Source organism: Oncorhynchus mykiss, chromosome 32, assembly GCF_013265735.2.
Source record: "Oncorhynchus mykiss isolate Arlee chromosome 32, USDA_OmykA_1.1, whole genome shotgun sequence".
Taxonomy (NCBI): Eukaryota; Metazoa; Chordata; class Actinopteri; order Salmoniformes; family Salmonidae; genus Oncorhynchus; species Oncorhynchus mykiss.
The window spans coordinates 14932757-14948280 of record NC_050572.1 but is presented as its reverse complement, the minus strand read 5'-3'; the positions used below and the strand labels follow the sequence as shown (position 1 = coordinate 14948280).

Genomic DNA, 15524 nt, shown 5'->3' with positions numbered 1-15524 from the left:
CAGGACCCTGGACAGGACGTTAGTCTATCGCAGGGGTGCACAGTTCAGTGCAAAACAGGAAACAGCAGAGCAATTTTAGTTAAATTCTGTAAGATTATACAGGTTAATGCCAACGTTCATAAACACCCAGCAGGTGATCAGGAACACATGCCCTGGGGATAAGTTTCCCCTAGGTACAGATTTACCTCCCCCAATTCTAAATTGAACTATTAGTGGGGGAAATGCAAAACTGACCGAAGGGTCGAGGGGCAACATACTACAGCTTCATCCCAACGTCAAGCCCATGGGCCAATCACGATAATAAACATTTACAGTTAAGACACACATTCATCAATATTTTGTATTTACTATGGATCCCCAGTACGCTTCCTGGGGTCCAGCAAAATTAAAGGCAGTTTATACACTTTTAAAAACAATACATTCACAGACTGTGCCCTCGGACCCCCTACTCCACCACAAGTACATATATACAGTCCAAAATCCATGTGCACGTGGATAACACCAGAGCCCTATACTACGAATCTGGTTTGAGGAATTAGCGAGGTAATTGAGTTTAACTCGGGATAACCGGTACCACCAATGTGGCTCACCTTTTAGCCAGGTACATTTCTATGGCAACGAATCCTCCAGAACTAACCTGCACCGTGGTAGGCCAACTCAGGTTTAAACTCCAGTTATCCCTGAATGAAGTGTTTGAGAAGTGAGTTGAAGACCAATCAAATTCCTTCATTCTCCGGACCAAATGAGGAAGATGACTGATTAAATATTTGATTCATTAAAATGAGTTAAAAATAGAAATGTTCAAACACATTTGAAACTAAAACGTGCAGTAAAACATTTGTAATAAAGGGACTTGTGATTGATAACAGCTCAACACCAAAACATGTCATTTGTTCTGACAAGCACACCAAAGAAAGATATGCGTAAGGAACACTGCCCTTCTAATAACCCATTTCACATTTCCTGCTGAATCTGCAGGTAAACTTTTCATTTAGATTCCGGCAAAAATTAAGTTGTGGCACAGACCATGGGTTGATGTTTCACCATAATGTCATCGACGAGTCTGGCGGTCGACTAGCCATGTGCGACGCGAACACGCAGTTACAAGCCCAGATGGAGCAGGCTCCAGTAAGCAACGGGTGCACAACCAATATCTACCATCGTAACATGGATGAAGCGTGAGCTGGAATGTGATGCTGAAGCTAGCTCATTTCAAATAAGCCCGAGTACATCTAGCTAGATGTACCTTCTTATTTAACTAGGCAAGTCAGTTAAGAGCAAACTCTTCTTTACAATGACGGCCTCCTGCAGGAAGGGGGCTGAGATTAAAAATACAAATATGAGCGCGCACACACACGGAGACCTAAGACAACATAGCATGGTATCAACACACCATAGCATCACAGAACATGGTACAAACATTGGGCACAGACAACAGCACAAAGGCAAGAAGGTTGTCATCAGCCCTGTGATCCAACTGGCCCTTCAACACCACCTATCAACCAGGCTGTACGAGTCAAGCACGAGAGAGATCTTTCTAAATTCGTGATCTTTAATTTCCCCACATTATCAAGCTGAACTGATCTTTATCCACTTGTGAGTCCAGAGAAAGACACCAAAAATCTGTCGGAGCCAAACCAATCTGGAAAACTTCAACTAGCTAGATCTAATGTTCCTCTTCAAGTGTAGTCATGGATGAGAAGGTGGGAGAGAGCGAGGGAGGGACAGGAGTCCAAACACAGCCTACAGGGAGAGGACCTCCAATCATGCCCAGGCTTACTGAAACCCACGCCTGAGCACTCACAACCCCCCTTTCTGACCAATCAGAGTCACTCCCGGCCCCCTTTCTCCCAAACCACCAATCCCCTTCCCTCCCGCCCCTGAACCATCTCAGAGCCGTCCCATTGGCTGTTCCAGCACTGATCCTACATTCCCTGTGGTGAAGAGCACCTGCATATTCACTGGCTTCCACGTCTGCCCGTCTCCAGGGCTCAGCCAATGAGAATCCAGGCCATTCAGGAAAGGGTGGAGTGCATTCCTGCAGGAAGCGGTGGTTGGGTTGGGGGAGGGGTGGGACAGGAGTAATGCTACACATTCTGTGAGTGTCTGTCCATAGCACATGGAGGCAACACAGAGCAGGCCCACCCGCCAACCACGAGCTATCCTAGCGAACAAGCCAGCTCTTTGCCTGCATGGCTGTGTACTGAGGCACCATGTTATCTCCCTGATAAGATACAAGGTCTCCTTCACGTCAAAGACGGTTCTGTGTTCAGTCCCTCCCTCCCCCATTCCAACCACCATCCCCATTCTGGTCAAATAACCATCAGCTAACTAACATGCTATAGACTACCACCCATTTACACAGCACAAGACAAGCCAACCAGTGCAAAATGCTTTGTGTCAATTTAGAACAGTTACGTCCAAGGTGGAGAGGCTCAAATCAGTCATACTTTGGCCCATGCACTACGAGTTTAGAATGGAAGAGAACCTTGTCCATTAACTCTATTCTATTTGGTAAAAATGAGACCTGAAACACCCTTTTCTAAAGTAGATGTTTCCTGTGATACAGACCTAGTCCATTCTCTTTAGACAGCGAGCAGAAAGGATCAAGGATTATCTTAGACAAGTGGAACCAAATGAGCAACCTGTGGGCAACACCAAGATGACTTTGGGTTGAGCGTTAAATGGTCATACCGTTTCTGTACCATATTGGGATAAACAGTATTACCAGAAGTGCACACCAGGGGCACTATAAAAAAAAACAAAATAAACGTTTTTTTGTGCACAAACAATTTAGACACCAGGAAGCTTGATCCAATAGGGGTTTGAATGTCTCCGCTGTAAACAAGAAGCTTGAGATTGACATCTAGGCACTTAGATAGCAAGTTAGCAAACCAAATGCATAGCTGGAGCCTAGCGCATGATATAATTTGACATGTAACATTTCTTATAGTTCTAAGCAGTGGCATAGCACCCAACCCTGCTGCAGGGGTACAAAATCATACCGTCAATAACTGGTAATACCCTGGTATAAGGTACATCTCCCAGGCCTACGAAGAATGAGTCTGATTCTTGAGACAAACGACCACTGGTATAAGTACATCTCCCAGGCCTACTAAGAATGAGTCTGATTCTTGAGACAAACGATCACTGGTATAAGTACATCTCCCAGGCCTACTAAGAATGAGTCTGATTCTTGAGACAAACGATCACTGGTATAAGTACATCTCCCAGGCCTACTAAGAATGAGTCTGATTCTTGAGACAAACGACCACTGGTATAAATCCTTTCCTGAAGGCAGTACTGCAGGGCAATAACCAATTGATAAATTGAGAATGAATGGCAGTAGGTGGTGTGTAACAATAACAAGAGATCTGACCATGTCTGCATGAGCAAGGTTTGATCTCTCACAGGCCGGGGATGCGCACACACACGTCATGCGTGTCACACTCTTGTTGCACAACGCACCTTACTGTATACCTGCAGTTCATTAGTAGGTCACTCGTCTAAAAGGTAATCCTCCACTGTTACACAGACTATCACAGCTCCATTGATCTCACACACACACACACACACACACACGGCATGAGCACAACAACCAACAAGTCTGCAGCAATGAAATAGATGAGGTAATGTAGGCACATTTGAAATATGATAGTCATTACCACCAACAATAGCTTGAAAATGACTGTCCTATGCTTGCTTTATGCTGGTAGTCACCTCCATATCAAGTTTCTGGATGAAATATTCTTACAAAATCAACTTCTAAATTACTACCTGTACTAAAAAAGTAAATTAAGTACCAAAACACAAACCTATTCCTTTCATAGTGACCCTATGGGACCTGGTCTAAAGTAGCACACTACATACGGAATAGGGTGCCCTTTGGTGCGTGAGCCTAAATATAAAAGTACCATAATGAGACAGCCAGAAGAAAATGGCGACCTGCAAGACTAGCCTCTGTTCTAAAGAACTAATGAGTGGATCCAAAACCAAAATGGAACGCAAAGATGGCAAAGAACCTCGTCAGTGGACTCGTTTACACCCAATAAAAAGGCTTACATTCACATCCTGTTTCAAATATTTTTTTAACGTTAGTTCCCATTGAACGGGACCGAGTATAGCTCGTTAGATCCAAAGCTTTACCAATGGACCAATTAACACTTACCTCCCACTGCAGATGAGGCGGGATGTTCCTGATCTGCAGCTTACAGCTCCTAAAAGGAAAGAGAGGGGTAGAGAAGGGAAGAGGGAATAAATGAGTGGATCCAAAAGTCAGCATTAAGAGTTCGTTGGGCTAAAGGACAAATTGACCGGTTCAAAATAAATAAAGTAATAAAACAGCAAGTTAGTAGGTGTCTCCTTCCAGCATTCTGTGCTCTGTACAAGGGGAGAGGTGCACAAGCTGTGGACATGACTAATGTTTTAATACCCCCCCCAAGCCCAGCGGGTGTGCACAAGAGGGAGGAATGGATGGAGAGCGGGAGGGAGGGAAGGAGAGAGAGGCTGTTACATTGTTGGACTGGTAGCTTGATCGTGTGGAGAAACTGTTCAAACCAGCTGATAATGAGAAGCATCGGGTGGGAGAGAGGGAGGGAGGAGAGGTAGGGGGAGGAGAGCATGGCAAGGAGATGGAGGGAGGACAGGTAAGAAGGGAGGAAGAGAGACAGGAAGAAAGGAGGGGAGGGGTATGGAGGAGAGAGGAGCAGAAAGGCAGAGGAGGAGAGTGAGCGCAGAAAAGGGAGGGATGCCAAGCCCAGGAAAGAGGGAACCTCCACTAGCTGTGTCAAAGCAGAGAGAACAGATGGGGATTCAGAACGAAGGAGCGCTCACATAACAGTCAACAGGAGCACAGTGGCGCAGAACAGACTATCCTACCATTTACTGTTAGTATTCAGAATGTCCTGCATTTCAAACTCCAAACCACATTTTGAAAACGTTTGGTTTCGATGAAAACATTGTGAATACCAAGGACACAAATACTTTGGAGGTCATACAGATGCTTGGTTGGAGTAGTGAATTGTAACGAGTCTGGATTTAAACAGTTCAGGTGGTACAGCATGGCGCTTGCAATGCCAGGGTTGTGGGTTTCGATTCTCATGGGGGACCAGTATTGGAAAGTAGTATGAAAAATGTATGCACTCACTACTAAGTCGCTCTGGATAACAGCATCTATTAAATTACAAAAATGTACAATGTCATTTGGTGTAATTGTGACACGTTTCATAAAAAGGTGATCGTTTGGACCACGGAGATAAATGTGGGAAAAGTGTCCAGGCTGCTCCACCACCACCTGTTCCCACACTAAAGGAACACAATGTACATGCAGCTTTGAGTTCCAGGACAGACTGTGACCCCTACTCAGTTCTACACAGACCGTACACCCACCCACAAAAACACTCCTAACCAAAACCAAACCCCTACAATCTTACTGTAAACTTCTCCCACTGACATCTAGTCAAGACATACGACACCAAAAACAACAAACAATTTCCACTAGGACCAACAAAAAAAAATCCATATCATGGCTAAAAGCACAGTTTTGACCAGGAAATGAAGACTTGGGTGTGTTTACCATGAAATGTCAAAAGACCTTTTGACACCTGACAAAAAATAAATTGGAAACGTTGTATTTTGTGGGTCAGGACTAAAGCTTTGCAGAGCAGCAATGAGCAGGCCTCAATTCTTCATCTGTATTATTTGTTCCTCAAGTTCAGGATGTGCATATCACACTCCTGCTCGTCACGGACTTAAGTTTAAAAGAGTAGAGAAGTCTAATAGACTATACAATCGAAATATGATTGAATTGAAAACATGCTTTCCTACTCAACTGGTCTTAAGCTGTGCAAGTCAATGAGTGAGTCAAATGTTAATGTTTCCATGAACAGGCTGGTTGGTAGCCTTAAAGATGTTTCTCAGCCCGCCACCCACACAGCCCAGCTCACACTTCATTATATGAAGAGAGAAAACAAGCTTTACATTGGAGCATACTAAAAATGTGATGCACAGAAATCCACATCTGCAGTCTAGAAGGTTTGTGGGCGTCCATGCATGCAGGACTAGGCCACAGTGAAAACTTAGTAGGGGAAAGTTCAATGACATTTGCCGTTAGTATTCATTTATTTATTTCCAACCCCCTCACGTACCACAAGAAGATTTACAGATTCTTTAACATGCAGACTCAATCTGGAGGAACTTTCAGCATTGTCACACCAACAGGGCCTCAAATTAAATGTTATTCATTTATTTGGACCAAAAACATAGATATATTCTAAATGGAGAATTGTAGAAAAAAAATACCATTAAGCGTCCGAGAGGAATTGCAGCCCTTTCCGGTCTACTGTGCCATTCCTGGCTGATACAGACCCCTTTCTCCCTGTGCACGTTGCTCTGCATTGCAGTGGGAATGCTGTGCAAAATGTGCAAATGCACCAAGCACTTCAAGCCAGATTAACCTATAGCTCCACACACACGGACGAAGTCAGCCGGGGTATTGGGGGGGGTGCATTCCCTAGTCCCAGCCTTTGATTTGGGAAAGGGGTGGTTTGGGGGGGGACAGACACAAGGGCCCTCTGCCCTGTAGGGGTGGGGCTCGCGTTTCCATGGACACAAGTCCACTGACAGAAACATGGAGGGGTGTGGGGACCGTGAGGGCTGAGTTGTGATGGAGTGCGTGTGTGTGTAAAACCCATAGGAGGAATCCCATGTCGAGCAACATCAGACTTCACCACATCCATCCCCGTTTCTCACTAGCATGATCATCCATGTCACTACCCCTCCCCCACCATCCATCTTATCATACAAACAATACTCAACAGAAACACCGGCACCCACACTATAAAAACCCATCCATGTCAGGAAACACACAAAAACACACCCAGATCTGTGCTCAACGCCCATTCATCCACACTCATTGACTATTCAGTACGCAGGCGTTCTGAATGACTGATCTCAAAAAACTGCTCACTTTCCACTGCACTCTTACATGGGCCATTCCACTGCACTCTTACATGGGCCATTCCACTGCACTCTTACATGGGCCATTCCACTGCACTCTTACATGGGCCATTCCACTGCACTCTTACATGGGCCATTCCACTGCACTCTTACATGGGCCATTCCACTGCACTCTTACATGGGCCATTCCACTGCACTCTTACATGGGCCATTCCACTGCACTCTTACATGGGCCATTCCACTTCACAACAAGTGTCCATTCTGCAGTAAAAAAAAAAAAAGCTAAAATGTAAAGCAAAAAAAATTGCTGAATTGGTTTGGGCTAGAATTTGAATATTTCTAAATTAAATCTGATGATTTGCACGCATAAATAGCTAAAAATTGTACTTCCCTGCAGCATGGTATGCAATGGTTCTGTAGCATAAAACTCCACACTATCACAGTGTCTCTTGCTCCATGATAAGCATGAGTGAGTTTAGGGACCTTTAGTCCCACTAGCTAGATGGGACAAGTGGCCATAGAGAATTTCGGGCACCCCCGTGCTTCTATCCAAAATCCCTTCTTTGCAGGTTGGGCCCCACAGTGACCTCCTGACCCCAAATTCTTTAATAAGAGCTGGGAGCTACTACTCCTCACAAAGCCGCAGTTACTGGGTTAGAATGACCATGGAAGTGGGCTTTGCTTTTACGACTTACGATTTTTTTGTCTGTTGGTTAAATGAATAGGGCAATAGGTGTATTTTTTTGGTTTAAATGGCGATGGTTAGGATTTAATGACCTACGCCCTTCGCCATTTGATGAGAATATTGATCATATTTTATCTACATCTGAAGTTTTAGAACGTGTGAGTAAGTTACTGTGCCGATACAACTTCAGATTTGTTGTCTGGATTTGTTGTCTGGTATAAAAATATTTTTAAAAAGGTCCTAGACTAATACTAAACTAGGTTCAAGTTGAACCATCTTCACAAGGCAGACTGGTACGAGTTGTGGAATTTTACATTACTGACATTCAATAACACTGATTCATCAACAGTTACACAGCAACTTCCTACTCGCCCCTTGACCTGCCTGAATGCCTCACACGGGACACGTCTCAAATCATGCAATTCTTTATTTTTTTAACAGATGGAAGTTATATTTTATTTCGGTGCTTTACTCAAACTAATGAATTTAGCTCTAATCAGGTCACAGTGTAGCATGTTATAGGGTCTGTGTGTGTCCTACAAACTGACTAGTACAGCTATAGAGCACGAGAGTTAACATGAAATAAACTAATTAGTGAGGAACTATAAGTAGCCAAAATACACCTACACCCTAAATGTTGGTGGTTGTCCGCTGGGCCCAAAACGATCTTAACTTATTGCATTATTCCATTTAACTCCTGTAACCCCTCATGATCAAGCTACGGCGATTACAATGTGTAGGCCAAAAACCAACAATGACTATGGAAAATGTCACGTTGGAGTAGGACTAAGGCAAATGGCACACTTGCACCAAAACTTAGCCCACCCACCCCAACAAACTGCATGCACCCCTCGATGTGCCTATCCCACCCAGGCCCCCGGTGTTTGGTCTGGAGTGTGAAGTCACGAGCTCTGCTGGTCGGCTAATGCGTAACAACCTAGCGGTGCCAAAAGCCCTTGGACCTCATTTATAAACCATGTGTATGTACAAAATATGACCCTAAACATGGGTGCTCTAGTTCACACGCTAAAGTTGCCATTTACTTTTAAAAAAAACTTAACTTGAAGTGAGATTGTGCTCAGCTTCCCACAAACTTTAGACCACGTGTACACAGTTTCTAGTGGTGGAACTATTGCATTGCAAGCAGCCAAGTATTTTGATAAAATGGCGGATAAAAATGGACTCGTTTGTTCATAACAGGTTAATAACAATATGCAATTGTTTGTCGTTAGTGAGAAGAAAGATCAATTTAGTTTATCTTGGCATTCTAAAATATTTAGAGACAGGCATCTATTTTGCTAGGCTATATTAATTATATTATTTCCATGATAATTGAGGGCTCCAGAGTCGCACAGCGGTATAAGACATTGTATCTCAGTGCTAGAGGCGTTACTACGATTCCAAGCTGTTAACACAAGCGGCCGTGATTCGGAGTCCCATAGGGCCGCGCACAATTGGTCCAGGTTAGGGTTCGGCCAGGGTAGGCAGTCATTGTAAATAAGAATTTGTTCTTAACTGACCAGCCTGGTTATATTAAAGGTTAAATAAACTTTAATTCAATTGCTGAATTTTTTTTAACCTTTTCTGTGATGTTTTCATACTCACCAGGTAGCCTATAGGCCTACAACAAGTTACAATACCATTCTTCTGATACTTTGTTTAATAGGACACTTGATAGCTTATTTATTTACTACTATTTCAAGTACTTTGCTCTATTGTCTGGTCAGGAGCTTAGTTTAGCAGTAGAATGGACGATTACACTGCCCTATCACACAAAAAGGCAGTAACTGCTAATTTGGTCAGAAATGTGTTATTTATTGTTGCAAAAATGACTACATGCTTAATCATGTGGACAAGTATCCTGCCTCTATTGTATTGTGTTTTGGAGAAAATGGGGGTCATGTCAGCAGTAACTGCATAAAGTTACTGTGAAACCAAGGTAAATTAAACAACTTTTTCTCAGTTCCATGCTATGAGCAGTTACTGTCTTTTTGCTTGGTAGGGCAGTATAGACTACTTCCATACGTCTCAACACTGTCACTTCAAATTTCGTGTGTAGACAATATTTTATTTGTAAACATAATATATTTTCATAACCTTTGCAAAATAAATTCCTCACCTTTCTGGCCTTGATAGGTTCATATTCCTGAGGTATCCTACAACAAATTAATTGGGCCCCAGTAGACAGGCTATTTTTAAGTATTTTGCTCTATGAAAAAAAGTAGGGAGCGTAGTTTATAACAAATAGTAGAATTTAACAGGTGAACAGCTCATCTTCTGCATTGAAGTGTGTACGGCTACCACTAAATAGACATCGTGTCAGAAGTCGTGGGCAGTGAAGTGTATAGGTTAAATAAAAAGTCAATACAAAACACCTGTTTACAGGTCCACTGCAATTTGCAATTGTGTTTGTCTTTCAATAACGTTGTCTGTCAGGTAGCCTTGGCCTGCAGCAAATGTCATGGCTATCAAACCACCAAAGACCTTTGATCAAGTTCGCCATTGCCATTTCCTTCAGAAAACTGTCTCAACCCAATTCCAATAGTTCCACAGTTTGCAGAAAATAGGGTTTATTGTTGTCACCATAAAAAGGTGAATGGGCATTTTTCAGGTGGAGTGGTTATGCTTGTTTGTTCGCAGAATTTCAGGACATTCTGATTTATAAATGGGAAACATTCGTATGTATGGCGTGCGCCAAGTTTATAAATCTTTAGATATTTTTGTACGAGCGCAGTCTTTTCAGAAAGGGCGGCCGTAAATAGTGTGAAATTTACAACAGTTATGAGGCCCCTTGTTTGCCCTAGAAAGCATATGTAAATTACAATCCCCAGAACGGCTAAACAATTTATAGAGATGTTTTGGGCTCTAAACTTTGATGAGGATCAAGTTCCATTCCAGTGGTGAATCCTTTAAAAGTTTGCCATAAATCAAGATACTTAATTAAATAGTGATCCATTCTGACTACTACATTTGTAGTCATACATGACCACGTGCTGACAGACCAATCACGGGACGGCAGGTTACAATGAAGCTCATGCCCTCATCAACTCTGGACCTCAAAGCTAGTTCCACTACCCCCCCCCCCTCTAATTGAGCACTGATTTAGATCTGGGCCACCAGGTGGGTGCAATTAATTATCAGGTAGAACAGAAAACCAGCAGGCTCTGGACCTCGTAGAGCAAGACTTGAATAACTCTACCTTCGACATTAAGGTTGACTCTCTCAGGCAGGATGAAAATGATTATATTGACCACGATCCTTTGCTAGTAAAGGCCACTTTCACCATAATCCTTAAATATTTTTTTGGTGCCATTCAGCAATATGGCGGGCTTCAAATTCAAATAGTTCCGGCTTCACGTGCCATTGGGAGTTTTCCACAGGAATAAGTGGATGACATCAGCGCTATCACCATCTACTGGTTTTAATGTCTACAGTCCCACCCTGGAACACTGGAGGACACCAGGAGCCTCTGCCTCCTTGCTTGCACTTCCCCTTCCCACAAGTTCAAAGGTTAAGTTGTGGTGATTGGCCGAGCCTCCAGCTGACACTCAGCAGGCTGGAATGCAGAGGGGCCCCAGTGCACACCTCAGTGTGTGTGTGTGTGTGTGTGTGTGTGATGGGCAGGATACTGTTCCCAGTCGCTCCTATAACCTTTCCTGTGGCAAAGGGGGGACTTAATCTTTTTTCTCTCCTTTTTCTGTAGGTGGAGGCCAAAAAGCACCAGGCTTACACTTCACTATATATATTTTATTTAGCTAGGCAAGTCAGTTAAAAGGCCTACCTACTATAAAGGCCTACCACTACAAATCGCCAGTGTCTGTAAACCTACACGTCGAAGACAAATCATTTAGCAAAAAATATCTAGCACTTTGGGAGGGGAAAGGTCAACAAATTGACCAGAGTGATTTGGCTTTTCTTTTTAAATAGGTTAATGATTCCATCCAAATGAACAAGCTAAAAGCAGTAAACGCATTTAGGGGGAGCTCTGCGGAAGTTCATTTTGGCCTTAACCTCGACAATTCAATGCATGGACATTTCAAAGCATGTAAATAAATATGTCCACTTTAATAATTGTATATTTTAAATATGTTAACACCATTTTGTGCAGAATATCAATAAAAACAGATTATTCTAATTAGTAGGCCTAAATGGTGGTATCAGCAATTACACAAATCATAATTATATGTGAAACGACTTTAATATACATTTTTAAAAGTTGTGACCAGATGCTCGTTTCTAATTTCTTACAAACATAGCAGTAGCCAAACATAACAGTAGCCTTTATCCACTGCTTTGAGCTCAAATGATTTAAATCATTAAAATGCACAATCTAAACACATTAAAGTGCATTTCGGCTCTAAATCCTCTTCCTCCAAATCCTCAAATGTTTTCAATAATTACTCATTTCAATGACAGCAATTAAAATCCAAGAAAGGTTTAATAAAGGACAACATGTTTCATGTGGCGGGTATCCTACATGCCACGCCAAATTGTTGCATTTTTTTGTCCCTCTTCCACGTAAATGAGGATCAATATCGCCCCAGACTAAAGGCTATAACTCAGCATAGTTTAATCCTGTTGACTGTAGCCTACACGGAGCTACATGGTCTTTAGCAGACCGGGGGTTTTCCGAGTCCATCTCGTGCACCATCACAATGAGCAAGGAGAGCAGAAGCATGGGGCAGCAAGAGAGAATCACGGCCAGATCCTTCTCAAATGGACGACTTCAGAGGGCCTACGCCTCAACACACACATTCATACATGTACACACCTAAGCAGGCCCAGAATGCTATTGCTGCTTAAAATAGCCCTACAGTTTGCAAGTGTTAAACACTTGGAGATTTGCACTATATAGGCTAACTACTTCCACAGATGGGAATGGTGTCTAAAATAAGGTACTTTTTTTTTTTTTTTTTAATAAGTCGCATATTTTAGGTCGCCATAGGCTTGACGGTATGAGATCCTTCATGCCCGTATAATTCGACCTCTACACACACCCTATGAATTTTTGCTTGCCCCAAATGAACAAACATTCCGTCCCTTCCTGCTGACGCCCCAAACACACTGACTACAAGACACAATCAGACCACTTCAATCAAATAACGTTACAAAAATAACATGTTTCCAGAAGTGTCGATGGAGATATGTACAATTTGGCTGAGGACAGCAGCAGCCCCTTATAGCGTAAATGGATCAGTTGGACAATAAATGAGTTTATCATCAGAATTTACCTTTGACGTTTAGGGACCGAGTGCTCCACTTCTATGAGTTTTCCATGTAGTTCAACTTTACCTATAGTGAGGAGAATAAATGCAAATTTTAGTTCACAATTAGTTAAGTTCTCTTCAACTGTTCTCATAGGCAGCCAAAAGTAGGCCTCAACTGTAGTTTATGACCAAAAAGGCCTGGCACGAAATAACGTTAATTTCAATCGGAAGCACAATTGTGTGACCATTCAAATTACAGAAATTACTTTATGTTCACTAAGTTTCACCGAACGTAACGTGAATGTCTATTCTAAAAGGTTAAATATGGTATCGATGACAAGTATCCGACACCTGAGCTCAATACGAGGATATTTCGTAAAATCGTAATTTTTTTATTTCTAGATTGTGGCCTGCTGAATGCCACTGTTTGACCCACATTGCGTACATTTGTTGTCGTTTCTAAATTGTAAATAAAAAGTCGTTTGCATTAGGCTTGCATTTCGTTGGCCTACATTTGACCAATACACAATTAAGCCACCTGGTGTGTCAGCATAGGGCACATGCACTGTGTGCTATAATTTAACAAGTTAGGCCATACTTCCATTAAGACTTTGTTGGTCCAGGAAGAGAGTGCAAACTCAAAGGCGGCAACAAAAGTAACAATACAGAGTTACATTTAATCGAAGTGATCCATGTTAGACACAAGCCTGCAATGTGCGGCCACTGCCTGTGTGCCCCGTTGCTCTGAATGGCGTTACACTGGACAGGCGTTTCTTCCTTCCTTCACTCAAACAAGTTACTTCAACGTTTTTGTACAATATAAAATTCACACTTTGAATTTATCAAAAGGCATGGACTATCCTTCTACGGTGTCAGGAGCCAAGCGTGAGGCAAGGAGACAAGCTTGGATACACCCCCACCCTATTGGGCTCCATGCATCCATCTACAGCGGTTAAAGTAAACCCGTAGCCATTTCCGCAATAAAGCACCGTTCGAACGCCTTTTTTATTGTCTCACCTGAAAGAATGTCGATGGCCATCATTGCTATCTTTTCATCGGGGCAATCCACGAAAGCATAACCAGTTTTGATGAGAAACGGACCACTGTGCGGAATCTTCCACTGCTCAAATATAGTTTCCAAGTCCTCGGCACTCGCCTCTTCACTCACGTTTCCAATGTACAGCTTATTCATGGTCTGCGCTGAAATTGACAATCTTTACGCAGAAGGAAATCGTGATTTGCTCTCTCGGGTTTGGAGTCGCCAAAATCGCCTTACTACTCAACGGAGTGGCGGTGGCGTGCTTCCCCCAGTCGTTGAAGCCACAGATATATTTGACGGGCAACCTCGTCGCGTTTGCGCTTACTCGCCTCTTCTCTATCGCGCAAAAAAATTGTATCTTAATTATTTATTCAGTTTCTCCAAAACGATAGCTGACTGAGTGAAAAAGGAGACACGACTTTTTTGTCTTCCTCCAAACCCCTTGGCAAAGAGACAGATAAATTCACACACGTTAAGGCTCGTGCCCGCCTCTGAATAAAACCAATATGAAGAAGGGGAAGGGAAAAAAAACTAGGATATTCCGGCTTTTTTGAATGAGCCACGTGTTCAAACTACAAATCAACCCCGCACGTGAGGAATCCAAGTTGCTCAATTAAGTGTTGGATTGGGAATATGTCACGGGAATCTGGGGTGGGGACCGTAGTCGAGAGAAAATGAGGGGAAGAGTGGATTGGTGTTGGGGGAAAAACCTGGCGAGCTATGTGAGTTAAGAGATTCTGTGAGAACCCAGTGTATCTTTTACTAGAATCACATTTGTGTGCCTTTCTCTGCAAAACCTCGCTTCCCATTGGTCGCTGGTCGAAGTAGTAAAAGAGCAGTGCGCGCACGGATATAGCAAGGGGCAACAGTGTTGCGCGCACGCGAGACTGCGGTGGGTGTAGGGTAGGCATACTATAGAGAACATTATGGTGGGAGAGGAAGAAGGGGGAGGTGCCATTCATAAATTATAACATCGAGCGACATAATTTATGCATGTGAAAGACATTTGAATTGAATCAATGAAAGTTTAGAATGCGTCCTCCTTAGGCCCATGGCCCGGTCAACATGGGAATGACACGCTTACTACCAACCACATGACGGCATCCATCTTCTCTAACAAGATTCAGGTGGTTCCCTGCTTTAGTATACAATACAGATTTGTCCATGTCCACACGAAATGGCAGAGAGGGGAATAGGGTGTCTTGGGGCGAGATTGCTTGTTTGTTTTCGAAAACACCCATCTGGAGAAGAAACCTGTAGTAGACCTACTGCATATGGCGAACCGCTTACTATTTCCGGCATGGGTATATATATATGCTTTGTTCAGAGAGGGAAGGTCTCGTCATCCAGAGAAATGCCCCTAGCGAATTGGCGACAACAAGCAAGCAGGTTTCTTTCAAATACAGTCTGGCTGGGCTTAGTACGTTAATTCAGATAATTAATTACACTTGTTAATATGTGTCCAGTGTAAAAGTGTAGTTAGGGGTAGATGAAATTCACAAACGTGCAACTTCATTGACAAGTACCAAATTACTAGGCTACATTTACCATATGTATGATCTCAGTCCGTCAAATATCCATGCTGATATTCAGGCTAAAATTAATAAAAAGATGTTCAGCTAAAGACATTGAGGGA

At 42.9% G+C, this 15524-nt stretch overlaps 1 protein-coding gene across 4 annotated transcripts in view; it reads right to left on the bottom strand.

The window, feature by feature from the left end:
• Nucleotides 1–14638, bottom strand: part of LOC110487975 (insulin-like growth factor 2 mRNA-binding protein 3) — a 38511-nt gene extending 23873 nt beyond the window's left edge. For 2 of the 4 annotated variants that reach the window (XM_036970718.1, XM_036970719.1), the window contains exons 1-3: nt 13867–14041; nt 12874–12934; nt 4169–4217 (exon numbers count right to left, since the gene is read on the bottom strand). In XM_036970718.1, the coding sequence (XP_036826613.1) occupies nt 4169–4217; nt 12874–12934; nt 13867–14041 (285 nt within the window). Of the gene's footprint in view, nt 1–3468; nt 4136–4168; nt 4218–12873; nt 12935–13866 lie in introns of those variants that run through there. The other 2 variants (XM_036970717.1, XM_036970720.1) reach the window with 2 other exon arrangements.
• Nucleotides 14639–15524: the final 886 nt, after the last annotated feature.